Here is a 25,238-nt window from a genome sequence, read left to right as displayed (position 1 = left end):
CACCAGTAGCCTACAGGAAGCTAGTGTCACAACAACCCAACTACACATTGTTTTGTTTCTATGATCAGAGAATCGTTTTTTTTTGGGGGGCATTTCCTTGGATTAGGGTCAGATTGCACTGTCATGAACTGACCTGACCTGTTGCGTCTCTCATAAGGGCAGGGGTGTTAATGAGATGTTCTGTCTTGAATCTTCAGCTGTCACTAAGTTGTAGTTGTACACAGCTACATGTATGCCTGTTTATACTTGTGGACGAGTGGATTTGAACCTGGGACCATAGGATCCACAGGCAGCCACACTAACCAGCTGAGCTAAAGGGTCCGACCCGTTAGCAGATGCTGGTTGACTGCGACCGACTCGTTAGTAGTTTACACAAGCGTGGGAAGAACTACTACCAATCTCAGATCTGCCTCTGCGACTCTCCTTCTATCAACTTGTTTGCCTTATTCTTACAGGCCTGAGCTACATTATATAAAATAGATGGATGCAGAACATTTTTCACTTCCGTGGATTCCTCACGGAAAAACATAGCCGGTTTTAATGCAAGATGTTGATGTTGAGAATTGATTTTTTTTCTCCGTTTCTCTGTCAACAGAAGTGTTCTTGGAGCCGTTCACCATGAGGAGTGTGAGAGTGTCCACGCTCCACCTGACAGCCCTGGTTACAGGTGAGAGGACTCCGCATGCCTACACTACTAACAGTACAACGGGTGCTTGTGCAGCGGAGCGAGGAGAGTGATAAGGCCAAGCCTCAGTGAGACGTTTCACGCTTAAAAGAACACACCAACATTTTGGGAAATGTGCTTATCGTCTTCTCCAGAGAGAGACAAGAAGATAGATACCAGTTTTCTCTCTGTGCGTTCAGTAGAAAGCTATCTGGCTGCACGTTAGCCTAGCTTAGCACAATGAATGGAAGAGGCATGGCTGGTTAGCCTAGTCATTGTCCAACTAACACCTCACCCGAAGGCTACCCGTCACTGTCCACTTCCATTCATTGTGCTAAGTTTCTTGTTTAACTATGGATTGTGTTTCTTTTATAATGGTATAAATGATTATTTGTGTAAATAAGGTTATACGCCGACCATTAAGAAAATACATGTTAGTTTAGGAATAAGGGGCAGGTAACAATAAGATTTATTCTTCTTCCTGCTCCTTTTGTCCATGGAATGGCTATTTATGATTTTTTTTTTTTTAATGAAGAAACTATGATTGTATTATTCCATGTGGCAAATAAAAACTCTGAACTGAACTGAACTGAAAAGAGTTTGTTTCACAATGTCTCAAGTTATTTCAGTGTAGCTCAACAGATTCAACCGTGCCTTGTGGTCATTCTTCAGCTAATTGGCCTGTAAGATAAGCGGCAGCATGCCTCGACGCAGAGGGTCACTGGCGGCTGTCATTTTGAATACATCTGTCATTGACGAGGCATCATTACCAGCTCCAGACCCCGCATGTCCCTCATCAGAGGGACACAGGACAGAATCCGGCGTGTATTGTTATTTTAACCTCTGAACCCACACTCTGTTAGTTTGACCCCGACCCGACCCTTCTCCCTGTTGTGTCAACAGCGGCGGTGGCTCTGTTGCATCTCTGCCCGGAGTCCTGTTGCCTGGAGATCACCCCCGACGACGGAGAGGTGGTCTTGACCGCGGGCTCCTCCCTTACCCTCACCTGCTCCGGTCCCGGGGCCGTGTCCTGGGGGTTTAAGAAGGAGGACGTGCCTTACTTCCAAGTGGAGCAGCCGCAAGGCGGGTTCCCGCATGGCGGTCAGGATTATAAAGTGGCGCAGGGCGGCGGCGGGGAGTCCAGCGAGCTGACGTTGCTGAGCGTGAGCTGGAAGCACACGGGGGTGTACCAGTGCACCGACCTGGCGACGGAGGAGACCGGGGAGTTGGCCGTCTTTGTGCCAGGTCAGGCCTGTTCTCGGCTTCGCATCGACACTACCACTGATGAGGCTATACAACTTAGAGATGTAATATGATAATAATAATTAATAATAATCATAATACACTTTATTTGTATAGCACCTTTCATACAAGAATTGCAGCCCAAAGTGCTTCACAGCAGTGATTGTAGACACAAAATAGACATGAGCATAGAATTGGCATAATTATAGACAGGCATCAAATGAGCAAATACTTAATATTGAAACCTCCAGGGAAATGTGTAATAAAAAAAATTAAATAAAAAAATGATTGTAATAGATTTCTGTCATTAAAATATATATTTAAACAAGATTGTAATAGATTTCTTATTGATTATTATAGATTTCTGAGATTACAATCTATAAAGACTATTAGCAACTTTCTGACTAAATAAAAGCAATGCATAAAGTGCAGACATATAATGAGTAATAAAATAGACATACATTTGTGAAATGTGCAAAAGTGCAGTGCAATAATAATAATAGTAATAGTTCTCATCTACAATACAACAATCACAGTCTGGATGCAATGAGTCCAGCAGCAGAGTGTATTAAAAGGCTATGGTGAAGAGGTATGTTTTTAGCTTACTTTAGCTCATATTTAGTGATCTAGCCTCCCTAATGTCCATAGGATGGTTTTATGTTGTGAATAACCAGTGGTCTATTGGTAAGAAAGTACAAGATTACGTGTACATTACCCCAGATGATCACAGTAAATGCCAATTATCACCAATATATCAGCAGAATTATGTTTTCATGTAACCTGTAATCAGTCTAATACTACTTAGTATAATCTATACCATGAATTTCAACCATAAAGATTTATATCCGCCTAACTAAGGTGGGTAACATGTTTTACAAATAAAAAGGTTTAGGTGGGTTCATCCTCCACCACATCCCTGTGTGCAGCTGATGTTATACGTACAGATTAGATAAAGATTTTAAAGTTTAGATTCAAATGTATTGTCAGCACAAGTAAAGTAGGCCTACAGTACAATGAAAATAGGTTTGGCATCTAACCCTGTTTCTTGTACCTGGATAACTGAGTTAGCCGGATAACTTTAACTGGATAAATGAGTTAGCCGGACTTTCCGGTTCCATGTACGTGGATTTTCCAAATCACCATGACAACAGATCCAAAAGTTTGAGCCTGGTCGAAAGCAGAGTTCAAGTTCAAGTTAGCCGGATCACGCAGAGCCACGCCCCCGCAAAGAAAGTGACAGCTCGTTTCCTGAAATTATTCCCACAGTCTACGATCTGCATTATACCATTCTGAATTACGTTTTTGTGCTCCATTCTTCCAGAGGGGGCTTTTGAAATGTAAAATAGACCCAAAATGCTGATACTAAATTCACTTTGTCCTAAATAATGCACGTTATATATACCGTGGCGACGGTGGCGCTCGTTCGTGCGATGTACACATTATGTGGTTATTTTAATTGTAACTGGGATTAAGATGTCTGATGAGATGCGCTGTTTGACGGATTTGAGAAATTGAATGAGCCGTTGACGTCACATTAATGAATGAGGATAAAGAGATAAACTTCATTCAAAACAAAGGATATTCTAAACACGGGTCTCTCGTTCATTAATGTATAAACAATGAATTTATCCCATCTGGCACAGTGGTGCAGCGGTAGTGCTCAAGCCTGCCAACCCAGCGACCGGGGTTCAAAACCCGGTGTTTCCAATATGATTTTTTTGAATATAATATTAATGATTATACGCCAAAGTAGCCTGGTTTTAAGTTAACATATTATAAATCTACATGCATTGAGGATGTCATTCTTTATATAGCTCTCAACGTGCACCAAATTGAATTATTCCTATATTGCAAAAAGAAGGAGACGACTAGGGTCTCGAACCCCGGTCGTCTGTGTGAAAGTCAAAAGAACAACCCGTTAGACCACATTGGAGATAAGTTAAAGATTGACTATACATCAATCAATGGGTAAGAGAGCCGTATCGTAATTCTGTATAACAGTTAACTAATTATTTTTGCTAGCAAGATCTCATTTGATTATTCAATCCAGCAGGCAAGTTTAAAGAAATATAATCTGATTGATTGAGGTAATGAGGGACTTAAAATTAGCCTATAGATAACGCATTTAACTTGTCGGCGAGGCGATTGAGCCGTATTGCAATCTGTCAATAAAGTCTTAAATCAATTAATCAATCAATGCCGTTAGAGAATCAGGATCTCTGCCATCGATACGTGCTGGCTTTTCACCTAAAGCGGCCGCGCGCATTTAGCCTGAGTCGCAAGTCTGGCTTGAGTTAACGAGACTGAATCCACCTTCGTGGAACAGGAAAATCCCGGCTTCAAACATCGGGTTAACTGAAGCTGGATAATGACATCTTGATCGACTTAGTTGAACCACGTACAAGAAACAGGGCCCAGAGTGCAAAAAGTAAAGAGCAATAGCAATATACAATGTATAAGTGATTAAACTGGAAATGAGTAGTACTGAGTAATAATTAGGGATGTCCGATATTATCGGCCAACCAATATTATCGGCCGATATCGGCAGTAAAATGTGATATCGGAAAATATCGGTATCGGTTTAAAAAAAGAAAAAAACAATAACAATATTTGTTATATATATATCCAGTGAAATTATTAGTTACCTGAAATTATTCAGTTTTTTGGGGGGGGGGGGGGTATCGGTTGATATCGGTATCAGAAATTAAGAGTTGGACAATATCGGAATATCGGTATCGGTAAAAAAGCCAATATCGAGCATCCCTAGTAATAATCATAATGAGATGTATGTATCGTTATAGTATTGTGTACAGTGATATAAGAAATAAGAGTAGGTAGGCATATATATAGATATGTAAATATAGTATACAGGTATGTAAAAATAATTGGTAGCACTTTATAATAACACCCTGTTATAATACATTTATAAGGTATTTGTAGATAATGAACTAATCATGAACAAATCATTTATATACATTCATAAATGATTATTAAATCATTTATAACTATATTTGTATAACATTTACAGATTAGTTCTACATTATTTATAACTCATTATCAACATTGTTTGTACTTGATTTGTTCATCATTAAATAATGTTGTTTAATGTGTAGTAACACATTTGTAGATGCTTTGAAAAATGGATATGAAAAAACGACTATAGTGTATCTCCATTTATTTTTCATGTTCAACAAATGATTTGTTAAGACATTCATAAAACATCTATAAATCATTTGCAGATGCTATCGTGGGGGCCAATCTAAAGTGAAGCCTATTCATCATTAACAAGTGTCTAATACAGTTAATTATTTGTTTACTTTTTCATCACATGTTACAAATGTTGTAGGCAGCTTTCGGATACACCCTTCTTTGTGACATCAAACAGTGACAGAATTAGGACTAAAGAAAAATGCAATTTTATTAACATATAAAATACATGTGCATGACATATAGTGTAACATCGGGGGGCACTAGGACCCAGGAGTACCCTGGCCAGGTATTGAAGAGTATCTAGAGAGGAAGTCTCACGCGAGCGAGACTTGACGTCACGCGTGTTGCCGTCTGTTTGAATGGAAGCACAAGTTATCCGTGCTGCTCCTGCCGCACGCTTTTAATAAGGTATGAGCAGGTTAAACACCTTTTTTTGTTGGTAAATCTATTCCATCATTTCCGACCTACAAACAACTCTTATATGTTGTGTAGACGTTCGTGTAGATGTGGTGGCCGCTAACGTTACATTTTTTCCTAATGTGTGCTCAGTGCTCAGTATGTATGTGACGACGACACGACACACAAGAGCGGCCACCACATCTACACGAATGTCTACACAACATATAAGAGTTGTTTGTAGGTCGGAAATGATGGAATAGATTTACCAACAAAAAAAGGTGTTTAACCTGCTCATACCTTATTAAAAGCGTGCGGCAGGAGCAGCACGGATAACTTGTGCTTCCATTCAAACAGACGGCAACACACGTGACGTCAAGTCTCGCTCGCGTGAGACTTCCTCTCTAGATACTCTTCAATACCTGGCCAGGGTACTCCTGGGTCCTAGTGCCCCCGATGTTACCCTATATGTCATGCACATGTATTTTATATGTTAATAAAATTGCATTTATCTTTAGTCCTAATTCTGTCACTGTTTGATGTCACAAAGAAGGGTGTATCCGAAAGCTGCCTACAACATTTGTAACATGTGATGAAAAAGTAAACAAATAATTAACTGTATTAAACACTTGTTAATGATGAATAGGCTTCACTTTAGATTGGCCCCCACGATAGCATCTGCAAATGATTTATAGATGTTTTATGAATGTCTTAACAAATTTGTTGAACATGAAAAATAAATGGAGATACACTATAGTAGTTTTTTCATATCCATTTTTCAAAGCATCTACAAATGTGTTACTACACATTAAACAACATTATTTAATGATGAACAAATAACAATGTTGATAATGAGTTATAAATAATGTAGAACTAATCTGTAAATGCTATACAAATATAGTTATAAATGATTTAATAATCATTTATGAATGTATATAAATGGTTTGTTCATGATTAGTTCATTATCCACTAATGCGTTATAAATACTTTGTAAATGGTATACAAATATAGTTATAAATGATTTAATAATCATTTATGAATGTATATAAATGGTTTGTTCATGATTAGTTCATTATCTACAAATACCTTATAAATGTATTATAACAGGGTGTTATTATAAAGTGCTACCAAATAATTATATGAAGCTATATTTAGTCAGATGTGGTTGAATTGAATATGTAAAGATTCAGGACCCAACTTGACACGTCAGACACATATGGCACGCTACGCAAGCGAGGTCCCAACGTGTTTTCTCCATTGGCTACAACAAAACAACCGAGGCAATCATCAACAGAGATACTGTAATATAACATCTTTCTAAGCTTATAATAACAAAATGGAACAACTCCCCTCCACTCCTTTGTCCTGTCCTGTCCTGTCCTGTCCTGTCCTGTCCTGTCCTGTCCTGTCCTGTCCTGTCCTGTCCTGTCCTGTCCTGTCCTGTCCTGTCCTGTCCTGTCCTGTCCTGTCCTGTCCTGTCCTGTCCTGTCCTGTCCTGTCCTGCCCTGTCCTGTCCTGTCCTGTCCTGTCGTCAGACCCTGAGGTGTGGTTCATAGAGAGCTCCCACGGCATGGTGACTAAGATCAGCGAGGTGGGCACCATTCCCTGTGTGGTCACCAACCCGGCCATCAACGTCACCCTGTACGAGAAGGACAGCGACATGCCACTGAGAGGGGACTATGTCCCTAGCGAGGGGTACAAGGCCCTCCTGGAAGACAGGACCTACGTGTGTCGTGGGGAGCTCGATGGGGAGGTGAAGGAATCCCAGGCCTTCTACGTCTACAGTATTGTTGGTGGGTATTTTGTGGGCATGGGGAAGGGGGCAGGGGGGGTCAGAGTTCACACAAAGTGGCATAGATGGAATCGGAGGGCTATTAGAACCTGGATAGAAGGGGAAGGGTAGCACCGTAGAAGCAGCTATATGTTAAGAAGCCCACTTTACCAGACCTTTTAATCCACCTGTGATTATTTTTCTGTGTTGTAAATAAATTGTATACAATGTTGTATTGTTGCCATATGTTTCTATTACCGTTGTCAAATGGCTCCATGACCATAAGAAAGTACTTGTTTGAGTCTCAAAAAACTGACCAGAGATGTTGTAGATTATAAGGAAAACTCTTTTTTTGCATTGTAATTTCCTGGTACCTCCAGCTTGGTCAGTCGTCCCTACTAACACAATCGGCCATGTTCACGGGTTGGAAGCCGGTGGGGTATGAGTCCTGGTTGTGATAGTCGCAATAGCGACTCCTACTGGTCAGTCGGGAGGGGATCTGGGAGGGGATCTGGGAGGGGATCTGGGGGGGATATTGCGAACCTCCGTGCTTGTAACTCTCTCCCAGGGAAACCCCTAGCTGTCGGGTTCTGGCTGGCGATTCCACATGTATTGGAGGAGGAATCTGGTAGTCTACAGTACACCCTCCCCAGACCGACAGTCGGGCAGGGCAACGACATAACATCAATATGGGTGGATATGTGAGCAAATGCAAAGAAAATGAAGAGAACTGACCTATCTCAAACCTTTGCTTGCCTGAGGGAAGTAACAGTTGTGACTGGAAGATCAAGAAAAGGGGGCGGGGTTTTAAATGAAATCCATGTGATTATTATGCTCCTTATTCTAAACATTCTCTCTTTTGAAATTAAAACATGGACTGTATACCCCCCCCCCCCCCCCCCCCCCCTCTCCTCCTCTGCTCTCATGCTCTTCCTGTCTCAGTCCCGGAGGCCATCGACGCCTACGTCAACGCGTCGAAGACGGTGCTGAAGCAGGGCGAGCCTCTGACGGTCAGCTGTACGGTCCGCGGGGTGGAGCTAGTCTACTTCTCCTGGGACTATCCCAGCAGAGCGGTGAGTGGGCGGAGAGCGGGGAGGAGAACAGAACGAGGCCTTTTGTTTGACTTCTCCCTCCACTGAGCACCGTCAGGTGTCATAATAAACCCAAATTACATCAAGATGGAGACACACCTCGATTCTTTTCGTCCCCCGGTGAAATCCTACACACACAGGACACATATGGTTCTGGTGTGATAATATCATGATGTATCTGTGGGTTCATTTTGATTCGCTGGTATTTTTCCTTTGCTGAGGATAATGCTATGTTTGCACAACCATGTCAGGTTTCACCATGAATGAATGAATGAATGAATGAATGAATGAATGAATGAATGAATGAATGAATGAATGAATGAATGAATGAATGAATGAATGAATGAATGAATGAATGAATGAATGAATGAATGAATGAATGAATGAATGAACACTTTATTTAACAGATTGCAGAATGGGTACAATTCAGTACGGCTCAATACACACAATTGTTAAGGGGATGCAGACCAGAGAAAGACGTTTGTCTTGTTCACATCAGGGTCCCCCATTTTCAATTCATAGTGACATTTATGACATACACAACATATATGACATCATGACATTTATGGCATAGGGACATACATGACATACAGGTATATAGTACTGTTACATTTGTGACATATACGATATGCAAATATACAGTACTGTTACCCATAGATCCTGACAGAGAGTATATACATATGATGGGGAGGAGACTGTACATTAGGAGGGGGTGGGTGGGTGGGAGAGAAATATACATACGGTGGGGAGAGAATATATACATGTGGTGGGGAGGAGACTGTACATTAGGAGGGGGTGGGTGGGTGGGAGATAAATATACATACGGTGGGGAGAGAATATATACATACGGTGGGGAGGAGACTGTACATTAGGAGGGGGTGGGTGGGTGGGAGAGAAATATACATACGGTGGGGAGAGAATATATACATACGGTGGGGTGGAGACTGTACATTAGGAGGGGGTGGGTGGGTGGGAGAGAAATATACATACGGTGGGGAGAGAATATATACATACGGTGGGGAGGAGACTATCTATTAGGAGGGGGTGGGGGGGTTTGGACATTTACGGTGGCCAGTTTCGAATTGCAGCCTCCCGTAGGTGCTCTTTAAGAGCGGTTTTGAATGTGGGTAGGGATTCACATTCCTTTACAGCCTTCGGTAGGGTGCTCCACATTGATGTGGCATAATTGCTAAACGTGTTTAGTCCCTTGTTTGAGACGAATCTGGGTTTAACATGATTTGTTGAGCTTCCTCCGGTGTTGTGGTCACTCTAATTACAGTAAGATCACATCCAGCATAATCATATTTTGTTGAACGAGTTGACAGCCAAGGTTCTCAGTTGTACAGTAGAGTCTATCCAGGTAGAGTGTGAATGTTACACATCATCATCACCTGAATGTACACAACTTCAAAATGTACACAACTTCTAAATGTACACAACTTCTAAATGTACACAACTTCTAAATGTGCACAACTCTGAAACATAGTCATTTATGGTCACTGGAATCTGAGGGATTAAACCTTTCACTACCACTCTACCAAATAGTTAACCCTTTCACTGTGACAATACAGAAGGTTAAACCTTTCACTGCCACACAACAAAGTGTTAACCCTTTCACTACCACACTACGGAAGGTTAACCCTTTCACTACCACACTACAGACGGTTAACTGTCTGTAGTGTGGTAGTGTGAAAGGGATTATTACCTTCATAGATTCTAAAGTCCCTCGTCCTCCTTCCTCCCCCCAGGAGAGCGACGTCGAGCCCCTGACGGAGGACCTGGTGGCCATGATCCCCCGCTCCAGTCTGATCTTCCCCCGCGCCACTCTGGCACACAGCGGTCACTACGTCTGTCAGGTCCATGAGGGCGTCCTGGACCAGAGAGCCTCTGCTGACATCAACATTACTGTCCTCGGTGAGACACTGACACACACACACACACTCAGACACACACACACACACACACACACACACATACTCACACACACACACACACACACATACTCACAGACACGCACACACACACTCAGACGCTCAGACACACACACTCAGACACACACACACATACTCACAGACACACACATAGACACATACTCACAGACACACAAACACATACACACTCGCAGACAGTAAAAACAAACTGGCACTGGATAGATTAGTATTGCTTTATTTATAAATGTATTAATGTATTTCCTGAGAAAGGACTCCTTATTACATAAACCTTTGCAAGTCAGGGTGAGAGAGAGAGAGGCCTCTTTGTTAATGAAAACCTAATTGGATTTATTTATTTCTAAAGTGACGCCACTAAGAATATAAACACCTGTTTCGTGTGAAATAGACCTTTGACGTTGGGATCCGACAGCCCCGTCCATGTGCTGAATGATTTTAATAATACAGCGTCTCACTTGGCGGCTGGCGGGTAGCTCTATGTTTACATGATGTCATGAGGTTCAAATGAGTCGTAAGCGTACGAGAAATGCTTATGTGACTGAGATTTCTTACTCCTTAACCTTGTGAGTGAGCTACGCCACAGTGTACAAACAACTAAGCTGATGTATCAAGCAGCAAATAGACCCTTTTTGTTGTCAACGTCATCTTGTAGGCAACTCTGCTTCTGTCTCCAAACCGCGCGCTCATCTTTCAGGGAGAGACTGCAGAGAGACATCCTGGAGACTAGGCGAAGGAAACAGAATGCACGGACGGGTCGTGTGGTTTCTTCCAGACCGTTCCCTGGAGACTTCTGTGAAACCAAATTGTGTGCATTTCCCAAAATTTTTACATTTGATGTCTCATTGTTTACAAACAGTTAAACGGGTCTATTTGAGAACCTGTATAAAATATCTTGGACTTTCTTTCTCTTTCTGTGTCTGGGCATGCATGTGTCTGTGAATGCTTACTCTATCTCCAGTGAGGTGTGTTATATTTATAAAAGAAAAAAAAACTTTTAAAAACCCCTCCTGAGTAACTAAACATGCCCAAACTACCCTGAGACAGACGGTGGAGAACCTTGGGTAGATTTTCTGGACAGCCTGGTGGAAAAGATGCACGCTGTCTCGAGATACATACGTTCGGGTAGAGAGCATTTTAACACCAGCACACAGCGGTAGTACAATATACAATGTACTGTTCTACATTAGAACTGTAACAGTAAGTAAGACCATTTATTTGTCTCAAATGTTAGGTATTCTGGTATTCTGGGCAAACATGAACGTCAAAGTCCACTAAAAGAGATTTTCTTTGCTTTTTTTGTTCCGCTCTTACGCTCTCTGTTGATCCATTGCACTATTTGTGGCCGGGGGCGTGTTTTATGTTTACAAAAGAAGTCACGAAGGGGAAATAAATCTATATAGATATTTTATAATCAGTCAGGACATTTTGTACATACTACTGGCTTATTGAGTGATTGTTTTTTGTCATTATCCTGCCAAGCTTTTGTGTGTACTGATGCCAGGTCAATGTGCAAACACAAACCATTGTTTTATATCTTACAACAAGACAATCTTATCTTCCTTCTTCTGCCAGCTGAAGTGATCTCCCTCAATACTGGACCAATTCCAAAAGTGTTTGTCCCTACTATTCATTTAGACCCCACAGGATGGAATAATAGGGTCCAGGTTTAAAAATACTGGAATTCCCCTTTAAACAACTTCACCTTTATGTAGGATTCCTGAATTTAAATGAATGATCTTGAACATTTTCATATAAATGGTAAATTGTACATTTATAGCAGCTTTTATCCAAAGGACTTAACCATTTTGTTCCTCGCATTCACCCATTCACTCACACATTCAGACACCGACAGCGGAGGCAACCATGCAAGGTGCCAACCTGCTCATTGGGAGCAATTAGGGGTTAAGTGTCTTGCTCAAGGACACTTCGACGCGCTGCCCGCGAGGAGCGGGAATCTAACCGGGAGCCTTCCGATTACCAGACGACCGCTCTACCTCCTGAGCCACTGTCGCCCCCCGACATGTAAATAAATGTCTACAGTATTTAGCCACTCTCTATCATCTGTAGGACATCCCCGGGGAAATCATCAGGCACGCGGGAAGTTATGCGTGTTACGTCGCCAGCAGCACCAGCAGTTACTTTGTAATGAATAGAAGGCTAACTCAGTACTTGGCATGGATTTTAAAGATGGAAGGCAACTCAACAACGCAACAGCAATGGTCGCTTATCACTAATAGATGTCGACAAAACAAACAAAAATGAAGATCACGGATTACCACTTTAAACTGCTTGAAGAGTGAACTCTACATCGAGTAGCAAAATGTTCACGTTGTCTGATTCCTCATTTTTAACATTTCTCCCTCAGAGCAAGGATTTGTGGACCTGAGGCCCGCTCAGCGGCGGAACGTCTCGGCACAGCTGCACGAGAACGTGGAGCTGAGGGCGGAGATCGAGGCCTACCCTCCCCCCCAGGTCCGATGGAGCAAAGACGGCGCCACCATTAGCGGAGACAGACCCAGCACCATCAGGCAGGAACAGGAATCCACCAGGTAACCACCATTAGCGGAGACAGACCCAGCACCATCAGGCAGGAACAGGAATCCACCACGTAACCTGGGATTCAAAACCGCTAAAAGATCATTGGTTAGTGATCTTGAACATGCCCCTGTATATACAATCTATGACCCTATGCAACACAATTTAGGACCCTCTATACTGTGTCATAAAACAATTATATAGTAGAGTTTCCAGCAGTCATGATCCTAAGTTAGGGAACCTAAGTTAGGGTAACTATCGCTGGAAACATCTAGGCCTCGTCAATCATCATCTGATTAGAACTGGCTAGAGAGTAACACAATACTCTCCAGAGGGCGAAACTCAACCAGTCAACACTCACCGTCCAAAGGAACCAGAAACCAGAGACTTTAAGGCCTTTAAAAATCCTCAAATGTCTTTCTTTTTTTAATCACATTTTGCATAATACTGTACACTCTTGGATATTACAATCAGGGATTGTACATCCATTTACATTTGGTCTCCACCCATGTTATTAAAGAGTATGAGTTGTGGATAGAAAATATGCTGTTTGTTCAATCTTAACTGAAAATATAGTAGGTCTACATTACTTTACAATATTTACAAACACTGAAAACGTAAACAAACCTTTCACAGCTTCAGAAAACTCATATTTAGTTAGTCTAACTGGCAGTCCTTGTAGAGACCATTCAGTTCATTTGGGAGTGAAATCGTGCCTCCAGTAGTCTTGATGGGGGCTCAGCCTTGGGTTTACTTTTGGATCATGTCAATGTTTCCTTCATATCGCCCCCTTATCTACCTCAGGTATATCACCACTCTGACCCTGGTGAGGGTGCGGATGGAGCAGAAGGGCCTCTACTCCGTCCTCGTCACCAACGGAGATGACACCAAGGAAGTGACCTTTGACCTGGAGGTCCAAGGTGAGAGGTCTTTAAAAGAAAATAAATAATACAATTTCTCCCCAATTAACTTCCGGGTCCACTTTTTATTTTAATTTTTTTTCTCACCACCTTTATTTTCACTTCAAAACATAGACTAGTTGAAAATCACATAATGATGTTTCGTAGAAATGTGCACGTCAAGGAGAGACTTTTTCTTTTTCATGCTTTTTCACCACAAGCCCACTGTTTACCCGCATCCATAATGATTAATGACCGCTGTACGCCCTGCCGTGCAGCCCCCTCTCAGATTAAAGACCTGACAGACCACCACCTCCCTGGGAAGAGACACTTGGTGACCTGCGTAGCCGAAGGAGTCCCCTCCCCAACCATACAGTGGTACAGCTGTGACAGCATGCTGAAGTGAGTCATGTCCCGTATCCATCCATCACCGCTAGTGTTCAGCGTGCCGCTGGTGATCTGTCACACGTCCAACACTAGGGGGTGACCACACACACACACACACACACACACACACACCACACACACACACACACACACACACACACACACACACACACACACACACACACACACACACACACACACACACACACACTGTTAGATAAGATATTCCTTTATTGATCCCCTTGGGGAAATTCAGGCATAGTAGCAGCTGGGGGAGGGGAGGTACAGGTAGTAGAAGACATGATACAGGTCATAGAATTATAGTACAGTGGATAAGTAAACATTTAAATAGAATAAAAATAGGCAGTGTAAACAATATAACAAGTTTGCTTTGGTTTGGTGATACCGAGATACTTGGTGCATCAGCCGTTTCCAGCTCATGCAGAACAGTGCTGCCTGCGTTCTGGTCAGGTTCTGAGGTCTGCTCACATCACTACCATACTCACTCATCTCCATTGGCTTCCTGTCCCACCACAGGCTACATTTCGACAGTCCTCCTCTTCACATAAAGGTCATGGCCCCTCCTACCTCAGTGCCCTCATCACTATCCACAAGCCCCCACGCTCTCTTTATGTGTCAATCCCACTGCTCCATGTCCCCCCCCAGGTACCTCTGGACCATGAGGGATCGAGCATTTGTCTCTTTTGTCCCTCACCTCTGGAATTCCCTTCCTGGCCCCCTCCATCTGTGCATTCAGAACAGAAATCCCCTTTCTACCGGCAAGCCTTCCTTTTAGCCTTAAATTGTTTATTTAAAAAATTATTTTGTATTTTATATAATTTTTTTTAGTTTTCTTTAGTGTGAAGCAGTGGCGGCCGGTGTGAACTACATTTGGGTGGGTGAAGGGGGGGGGGGGGGCAAGCGGACAGCTGACTCGACATAACGTTACCAACGTTAAGTCGAGACTCGAGTTAATTCATACTACACTAGTACACGTATGATCAATGCAATAATGAACACATATATATATATATTGTCATTTTAAACAAGTTACCATTCATTCATTCATCCATTATGCATCACCCGCTACGAAATGAACAACAACAATAACACGCTGTGTTGAGAGAGAGAGAGAGAGAGAGAGAGAGAGAGAGAGAGAGAGAGAGAGAGAGAGAGAGAGAGAGAGAGACCGCATTAACTCACTGTTTAGTTGAAATGTGGTCCAGGAGGGCTTGATAAAGTGTATATGTCCACTGTCCCACAGTCCCAGACTGTTGATGTATATCCACTGTCCAGATAGCTTATTGTTAGCACAACACAACAATACTGTGATGAGCTGTGTCTTACTGTCTTTGCACATTTCCGCGTCGAACAGCCTGCAAACTACCTGGCGTTCTATCGCCCTGCTCTAAGACAAACTCTAACCTTAACCAACTTTGAAAGAGTGCCTAAGCTTAACCGTCGAAAGAACTTGCCGTCACGCTCTAAGACAAACTCTAACCTTAACCAACTTCGAAGAGTGGCTACAGTGTAGAAACTGACGTCGGCCAATCAGAGAGCGTCTCCGAGAAATGCGACTACGGAAAGTATAGACGCTGCTTGCTTAGATGATATAGACCGCTTGAAAACGCGCCCGGCTTCCATCATAATACATCATATTTCAACGCACAGCGCGTTACGCACTGATTGGCTGCGACGGATACAGCGATGAAACCAGTGCACGCCCACTGTAAGCGCTATTGCGTCTAGCCCGAGAGAAATGCGGCTACGGAAAGTATAGACGCGGTATGATTCTCTATCAGACAGTCACTTCCTGTTAATGAAAACAATTATTTATATTTGATATATTAACGTTATATTGTGCATTGGAAACACAAACATACTTAAAATGAGTAAATATTATTAATTTTAAACATGTTTATTTTATTTCTAGGGCCCAAAATAAAATAAAAAAAATATGTCTTCTTCTTCTTCTTTTAACAAGGGAGGGCGGCGCTCTAGCGCCCACTATCGGCCGGCCGCCACTGGTGTGAAGCACCTCGTGATTTGCACCTGCAAATGAGAGGAGCTACGTAATTTGAATATATTATCGGTGGAAGGGAAATGCCATCCATTTTAAGGATACACGTGTTATTCCTGTGCCCCCAGGACAGTTGATACAATATCTGCAAACAAATATTGACTGAACTGTCCTGAGGTTGCCTGGAATCAGCCCCTGAACCACTAGCTACTAGCATCACTTACTTTCAACTTCTTAAGTGAAACACAATCCGTTCTCAGGGCAAGTCCTGGGGTACAGAAACGACATGTATAATTCTTCAAATGGGTGGCATTCATCTTTAATTGTGTCTCAAGTTGACATGAATTGCCCTTAATTGGCTGATATCATTCCCTGTCTCCTGAGCCGGTCAGCCATTGTGTGGTGTGATGTGTGCCTGGTGCCAGTGTATGGCAGCCATTGAGCCTGCGTAGCCCAAGGTTGGGTGCTACCAGTGGTGGTGAAGGAGGCAATTTCCACCCTACATTGTGGGGAGCACTTTGAGTGTCTAGAAAAGTGCTATATAAATGTAATGAATTATTTTTTTCTCCCATCCCAATGTTAGTCGTACTCGTTATGCCAATTCCCAATCCCCTTCCTGGTCGTTGCGCACTTTACCCCTTACCGTCGGTCCTGGAGGGCGGAGACTATCACATGCTTCCTCCAACACATGTGTACCCAGCCCACTGCTTCTTTTCACCTGGCAGCGTAGACTCTCACTGGGAGAGTGTAACGTGTGGAAGGTCACACTACCTCTCTTAGATCCTTCCCTTGCTGTGCAGGCGCCCCGACCGAACTGTAGGAGTTGCTGTTTACAACGAACAGGACCCACCCTCGCCGGGTTTCCCACCCTCTAACACTACCAATTGTGCTAGTATGGACGGTCGGCCAACTTGGAAGCACCACAGCTGGATTCGATCCCACTGTCTCTGTGGTGGTGGGCAGACGATTAGTCCGCTGCGCCACCTGGCCGCCCAAATGTAATGAATTATTATTAATTATTATTATTAATGTTCTATGAAAACCTGTAACACTACACAGTGATGATCGATCGCTAAGCACCTGTCTTCGTCGCCTGCCTCAGGTGTAGCAACCGGAGCACAGTGTGGCAGCCCCTGATACCGGACCCAGAGACCCTGAGCATCCAGACTAACGTCAGCTATAACGAGAGCCGGAAAATGAGCCAGGTCCGCAGCCAGGTGACCTTCCACAAGCCCCAGCACGTCACAGTCCGCTGTATGACCAGGAACCAGAGGGGGCTTGACCAACGAGATGTCAAACTGGTGTCCAACAGTAGGTGTCTAAAGAGGTCTCACCACCTGTACTGTATATAGCTACAGTTATACATATTGGTAATGCTTTACAATAAGGGTACTTATTAATTACTATATGAGTTAATACAGTAATAAACATGCATTAACAGATAACTAATGCCTCAGTAATCATTTACTAATGCTGTTCATGTTAAAGGTAGATAGATAACATTGTGCCACTAGATGTCCCACTAGAGCACCAGCATGTCAGTATGTCTCAACTAGCAGCACATTAATCCAATCAGGTGTATTCCACGTGGGGAAACATGTAAATAACATTAATTTTGCACCCGCCAAAATGTTTTAAATGATAAATTAATAGTTAAAAGCAATGCTTTTATTCTGCATCTTTCTAAAAGCTCTGTGGATGTATTGTCTAAAAAAGTCTACATAAAGTTTAGTCTACATAACATTTGATATATAGCACCTTTAACTAAGGTATTCATTTAAAGTATATATTATTAAATGTCAAACTGGTGTCCATGAACAGTAGGCGTCTACAGGGGCCTTACTGCCTGTACTGTATATACAGTTTATATATGTCTTTGGCAGCAATCACTGTCCAGAATTTCAGTTTATGCTGTCTGACACGGTACCATACCTATGTTTATAACCTGTGGTTTTTACGTTAGAACTCTAGACTAAATGTTCTATAAATGTCCACTGTGACTGTCAGCGGTGCAATATACTGTACGTTCTGTGGACGCTATAGGAAAGGTTAAATGCTGTGTTCCTAATATATGAATTAAGGCTCTGTCTGCTCGTCTCTGTTTCAGCTCTCTTCTCCCAGGTGGCAGTGTTGGCTGCTGTTCTCGCACTAATGGTCATTATCATCATCTCCATCATCATCCTCATCGCTGTATGGAGGAAGGTAAGACTTACATACACACGTACTTATATTAGATACGGCAGTACTAAATTCACGGAGCATGATACAGTATAGTCCCTGTGCACGCCCTTACAATGATAAGATAAGATATTCCTTTATTGATCCCCTAAAGTCACTAAGTCACTACGATGATGGTAGTGACCGAACAATGATGTAAATACCATGATATTACCCTCTGTATCATTATATCATGGTATTATTTAAGCATGAAAGTGGTACCATGGTGATAAATAACTTTTAGCATGGCAGTACCATGCATGGTCAATCATTTATATAATGGCCAGTACCAGGGTAAAAGTGAAATGACCATCAAGCTACCATGACGCTTTTTCGTAAAGGTGTGAAACTACTTGTTGATTTGTCTCTGGCACACACTTGTCACCACGGCAGATTCCTGGACGTTCATTGTATTTGGTGAATAAAGGGCTCTTTGGTTTCTGATTCAACATTTAGCACAAAACTCCTTTCCTCTGTGGTCGTCGCAAGTCAAACACATCAGTATTTAACAGGTGTCTGTTTCTTTCCCCATTGTGTTTCCTAAGAAACCACGGTATGAGATCAGATGGAAGGTGATCGAGTCAGTGAGTCTGGACGGCCATGAGTACATCTACGTGGACCCCATCCACCTGCCCTATGACCTGGCCTGGGAGATGCCCAGAGACAGCCTCGTGCTGGGTGAGGCATCTAGGAATGGGGGTCGTTAGGGTCATAATTGACCCATCTCAAACCCTGCCATCTTTTCTTGATCCTCCAATCAATTGCTTGTTGACAATGTTCCTCTTGCAAATATGCTTGACATGTTTTTCTTCCTTCCTTCTGTTCTGAGGTGGGATGGTGATGATAGATTAGGCTGTACTTTGTGCTGATGTGCAAAACAGACTAAAGGTGTGAATGTTAGGTGTGAAACTCTGTGTTGTTGTACATATTTGTTGCAAAACATGGTATGAGTATAGTCTCATTACAACACAAGATATCCATAATTTCAACATCTACACTTGATTTCTTGTAAGAAAGTAAGCTATAACCTTTTACAGAATACTAGGCTCTTATATCTTTGCTTTTATATATAATTATTATTTGTTTTTGGTTGGAATCATCTGTGCTTTTTAAATATTGATTGGTGAATTTCAGGGACCCCTCCCCATTCCAAAGTGGATATATAATGCTTTTTAGAATGAAACCCTTATATTAACATTTTGACATGGTAGCCTGCCACATTGTGATTCCATTGTGAGATGCATGTATATCTGTGTTTCACTGTACCTGTTACTTACATTATAAAACATCCGTCGGACAAAGAACGCAACAGTTGTAACCGGAGGATGAATAGGAGAGGGCTTGAGATAGTGGTCAATTATAGCATGGCATCTGCATGTGTTCAGAGTGGTTTTAAAGTTTTCACATCTCATATTATGGCAAAAGTAATGTACCCCTTTTTCATTTGCATTTCACCCACTTACATAAACATTTAAAAAAATCTAACTCCTGTAAAGTGCCTACCTGATTTGTATTTGATTTGCATTATATGAATGACTAGATTTTGACCAAATATCAGAATGAATAGATAGAATATAATAATAATAATAATGATAATAATAATAATAATAATAATAATAATATTATGTCTTCCATAAATTTGAATGATGTGTCATTTATGTAATGTTGTGCCATTTATTAATTCAGTCACATGGTGTTGATTTCAATCTAAAGTTTTTATTTCTTAAATCAACTGACAGATGCATTGTTTCACATCGTTTCAGGTTGCAGACTTGCAGTAATATTGTGTTTATAATGTATAGAATTGTAGAAGTGTCATAAAGTCTACATGTGTACAACAAAAAGTGTCTACTCCGTTCTAACTCCTTTCTATTGGATTCTGGTGTTCCAGGTCGCACTCTGGGATCAGGAGCGTTCGGCAGGGTGGTCGAGGCAACCGCATACGGTCTCGGAGACTCCCAGTCCAGCACAAAAGTGGCAGTGAAAATGCTCAAATGTAAGAAGATGTCACATGCTTTAGAATTCATTGTCCAAAGTGTAGCAGCGACCCCTGCATGGCTGTCAAAAAATTGTGACGCAAGTTAAATATTCCTGTGGTATAGAGGCACAGAATGCGCCCAGCACCCTGATGTGTTTTAGCTTGGTTGCCAGCCTGGTTTTGGTCTCTGCCAATGTGTCATTGTGCCATTTGGCAAGGCACCAATGCACCTTGGTGTTGCCACCGTAGTTGAGTTTATGTTTTGCTCCCCTGTTCTCATAGCTACCCTTCTCTCTCTCTCTCTCTCTCTCTCTCTCTCTCTCTCTCTCTCTCTCTCTCTCTCTCTCTCTCTCTCTCTCTCTCTCTCTCTCTCTCATCTCTCTCTCTCTCTCTCTCTCTACACACAGCCACAGCTAGAAGGAGTGAAACCCAGGCTCTGATGTCGGAGCTGAAGATCATGAGTCATCTAGGTCCTCACCTCAACATTGTCAATCTGCTGGGGGCCTGCACCAAACTAGGTGAGCCCCACCCCACACTGACACTCACATCACTATCAACGCAGGGGTGCAAGAGTGCAGTAATATCAGAGATATTTCAAAGGGAGACTATCCAAGTCCTTCTCACTTCCTGTAACGCGTCACATGAGCTACACAAGGTGCGGCATTGGCTGTTTACTGCCCCCCCCCCCCCCCCCCCCCCCACTGGGGACTAGAGCAATATAGAGATTATAAATCAATATGGAGATTTTGGCTTTACCATAGAAAACGTGGTACATGTTGGACTGTATCTTACAAGTCGAAGGTATCCTATACAATTTTGACACAAATAAAAATAATTCTGACCTGTAGATCAAGCGCCAAATAATGTTTGTTAGAGAATTTGTCCTGTGAGTGTTAATAATAACCCCTGTGTAAAAGTATGTAAAGATGCACTGTAGGAGACAGGAACTGTTCCATTATCATCCCATCGCTGCAGCCTTGTATGCATAATCTTCTTTTATTAAATTATATTTGGTAATACACAATAGGCCTGTCACAAGAAGAAGCTAAAACCCTTTAAATTAAATAAATAAATAAGCGAAATTGCTTAAAATGTACCGTAATCCCTAAAGTGAAGAGTAAGTGCGTTCACAATTGTGTTTATCTGTGTGTTTTACTTTTTGTGTTTTTGTGTGGTTGTTTTTTCCCTGAACTCCCCCTGCACCACCAATCAGGCCCTCTGTACCTGGTGACGGAGTACTGTCGCTACGGCGACCTGGTGGACTACCTGCACCGGAACAAGCACACCTTCCTGCAGCAGAACGCCGAGAAGAACCAGGAGGACTCGGGCTGTCGCATCTCTGGAGGGAGCACTCCGCTCAGCCAGAGGAAAGGGTGAGAGTTCAGTTAGGCCCTGCAGTCGACTGTTTTGTACCAAGGATGTCCTGACTCTCTAGAAGCATGGGCCAGTGTCATCATAGAAACCTTCCAAAATGGCATAAATCGTATTGTAGGAAATCAAGTTGTCTCCCAGGTGCTGGATAACATTCCTTGAGAACTTTGGGGCTGTGGCCCATCGTGTTCTTATGAACCCTACACTGAAATCCATCCTCTTGTCACGTTTTGTTATCCCACAGAGATGAACCATTAGCCATAAACATCCCCTTTCAAATAACATTAGATATGGTTAGGGGTATACAAAGGAATCTATAAAAGGATCTGGATTGGTTGATGAACACACACATTCATGTTGAACTCCCCCCCTGACCCCCCCCCCCCCCCCCCCCCCCCAATGTGTCCTATGTATGTTGAACTCTGTCCCTGTTCTCCCTCCCCCCAACGAATGTGTCTTATGTATGTTGAACTCTGTCCCTGTTCTCCCTCCCCCCAGCTAATGTGTCTTATGTATGTTGAACTCTGTTCCTGTTCTCCCCCCCCCCCCAGCTAATGTGTCTTATGTATGTTGAACTCTGTCACTGTTCTCTCCCCCCCCCCCCAGCTAATGTGTCTTATGTATATGTTGAACTCTGTCCCTGTTCTCCCCTCCGCCAGTGTGTCTTATTCATGTTGAACTCCGTCCCTGTCTCTGTCCCCCAGCTACGTGTCTTTTGGCAGTGAGTGTGACGGAGGCTACATGGACATGAACAGGGACGAGCCTCGGTCTACGTACCCATGCAGGAGCAGAAAGATGCCATCAAATATGCAGACATCCAGCCGTCACCATATGAGTCGCCCTACAGCCAGGACCTCTATCAGGAACACGGTGTGTGTGTGTGTGTGTGTGTGTGTGTGTGTGTGTGTGTGTGTGTGTGTGTGTGTGTGTGTATATTGTATGATTACATTTACATTTTACATTTAGATCTAGTCATTTAGCTGACGCTTGTTTCCAACGCGGCTTACAAGTTCTGTACAACAAGTCAGCAGGAAGGGTACAACCCTGGCAGCTAAGGGTAAGTAACATTGGTTCGTCAATCAGTGTCGAACCTGAGTGCTACAGTCTTGAGTGCATAGTAGTAGTATAGACACACACATTAGCATAGTAGGTAGTAATATAGGCAAGGTAGATTCCTTAGTAGCAGAGTGCATAATAGTAAAAGAAAAACAGTACAAAGGTTAATAATCCCCCCCCCCCCCCCCCCCCCCCCCCATCATTTCAGATATTGATTGAAGAAGTGTGTTTTTAGTCGACGGCGTAAAAGTGGCAGGTTTCGGCTGCCATGACTGTGGTGGGAAGTTTGTTCCACCATTGTGGAGTGAGGACCGAGAATAGCTGGCCCCCAATTACCTTATGATCACCTTATGATGAATTGCCAAGGTCGGGCCATTAAAATAATGAACAGAATCTAACTCTAAACTATACAGTAGGTCTAAACACTGTGTTTCCTCTAAGACACATGGAGAACATGGGGGGGGGTCTCAGGCCGTTTGGTAAGAAGTGTGAATAAGCAGTCTTTTCTAAATACCCTGTTTTGATGAGTGAATTTGAAACGGTTGAACCTATTACTGGTTTCCTGTTTGAATTGCGCAAATCATTTACTGTTTGGATTATCTTACTTGACAGTACAGTACAAGGGAGACAAATATGACAACGTCTGGCAGCATGGAGCTCCGGACTCATCGGAAGATCACCGGTTCGAGCCCCGGTCTGGTCAAGGTTGTTGTCCGAAAGTGGTGTTGTTGTCCAGCAGGGAGCACTCTGTCCTCTGGACTTGGCAGTAACAATGCCCCTGTTACAGCTGCGAGTGCCGTCCTTCAGATGAGACGTTAAACTGACTGAATTTAGTCGTTAGGGTGTCTATCGCAAAGAGTAGGGGGTTCCCCCGACATTCCTGGCCAAATTCACTATCAGGTCTCTGACATCAAGGCCACCTAGCCATTGTGTAGTGTGATGTGTGCCTGGTGCCAGTGTATGGCAGCCATTGAGCCTACATAGCCCAACGTTGGGTGCTACACAGTGGCGCAATTTACACCATTTCAATCCTACTGTACGTAGCTATATAGACAGCTTCCCAGATGAACACATTCAAATCTCTATTAGGAGCACTCATTCAAGGGTACTACGACTATGCTTGCACCTCATGGTACCAAAGCGAGTCAAAGGCACTAAAAACAAGATTACAAACATCACAAAACAAACTGGTCAGACTACTGCTTGACCTTACTCCTAGAACCCACCTCACCCCTGCCCATTTTGACAACCTATAGGATGGCTTAGAGTAGACGACAGAGTACAGCAACTTGCAATGGGCCTGGTCTACAAGATACACTACACCACTAAGGTACATGTCGAAATACTTCCCAAAGGTCAGTGAATACCACGACCACAACACCAGAGGGAGTTCCACAAATCATGTTCAACCCAGATTCGGCTCAAACAAGGGACTAAACACGTTTCCACATCAATGTGGAACGCCCTACCCACAGCCGTAAAAAAATGTGAATCCCTACCCACCTTCAAAACCGCTCTCAAAGAGCACCTACGGGAGGCTGCAATTCAAAACTGGCCCCCGTAAATGTCCAAACCCCCGCTCCCTATGCTTGCACCTTGCACCCCCCTCCCCCCACCCACCGCCTCCGAAAGTACAGTCTCTCCTCCCACTCGTATGTATATATATTTTCTGTTAGGATCTCTGTAAATGTCTGAACACCCTCCCACCCACCCACCCCCTCCTAATGTACAGTTTCCTCCCCCTCGTATGTATATATTTACTGTTAGGATCTGTTTAACAGTACTGTATATTTGCATATCTTGTATGTCACAAATGTAACAGTACTGTATGTCATGTATGTCATAAATGTCATGATTAGATTAGATTAGATGATTAGATTAGATTCTTATATCTGTATATGTTGTGTATGTCATAAATGTCATTATGAATTGAAAATGGGGGACCCTGATCTAAACAAGACGAAAGTCTTTCTCTGGTCTGCATCCCCTTAACAATTGTGTGTATTGAACTGTACTGTACTGTACCCATTCTGCAATCTGTTAATAAAAAATGTCAATCAATCAATCAAGACCTAGTTATTTCTCACAGGGACACCTCCTGTTTCTTTATCAGGCCTACCTATTGTTTTCTTTATATGCCTACTTTGTCTGTTTAGGCGGAGAGGACTCAACCATGGCCATCAGTGACTCTGCCATTCTCAGCTACGATGACATGCTGGGCTTTAGCTACCAGGTGGCAAAGGGCATGGAATTCCTGGCCTCCAAGAATGTAAGCTATTAAAATTTGTATTCTCTTAAAGGAACACGCCACCATTATGGGAAATGCACTTACCATCTTCTCCAGAGTCAAATAAGAGGATAGATACTAATTTCCTCTCTGTGCGTTCAGTAGAAAGCTATCTGACTACAAGCTAGCTTAGCTTAGCACAAATTAATGGAAGCTGATACGGAC

General features: G+C 42.8%; 1 protein-coding gene across 1 annotated transcript in view; it reads left to right on the top strand.

Moving 5' to 3' along the window:
• The first annotated feature begins 553 nt into the window (after positions 1-553).
• The window catches only part of pdgfrb (platelet-derived growth factor receptor, beta polypeptide), a 36,484-nt gene continuing 11,799 nt past the window's right edge, over positions 554-25,238 (top strand). Inside the window, 17 exon segments of the mRNA XM_084332452.1 lie at positions 554-667; positions 1,568-1,909; positions 7,048-7,305; positions 8,226-8,356; positions 10,123-10,288; positions 12,689-12,872; positions 13,663-13,778; positions 14,036-14,159; positions 17,267-17,475; positions 18,272-18,366; positions 18,927-19,059; positions 20,273-20,377; positions 20,767-20,877; positions 21,573-21,732; positions 22,435-22,490; positions 22,493-22,600; positions 24,943-25,055. Of these exon segments, the coding sequence (XP_084188578.1) occupies positions 619-667; positions 1,568-1,909; positions 7,048-7,305; positions 8,226-8,356; positions 10,123-10,288; positions 12,689-12,872; positions 13,663-13,778; positions 14,036-14,159; positions 17,267-17,475; positions 18,272-18,366; positions 18,927-19,059; positions 20,273-20,377; positions 20,767-20,877; positions 21,573-21,732; positions 22,435-22,490; positions 22,493-22,600; positions 24,943-25,055 (2,460 nt within the window). The 5' untranslated portion in view covers positions 554-618.

This window comes from Notolepis coatsorum, assembly GCF_963971535.1.
Source record: "Notolepis coatsorum genome assembly, chromosome: 16".
NCBI lineage: Eukaryota > Metazoa > Chordata > Actinopteri > Aulopiformes > Paralepididae > Notolepis > Notolepis coatsorum.
The sequence above is the reverse complement of the archived record's forward strand: the minus strand, read 5'-3'. Positions and strand labels throughout refer to the sequence as shown.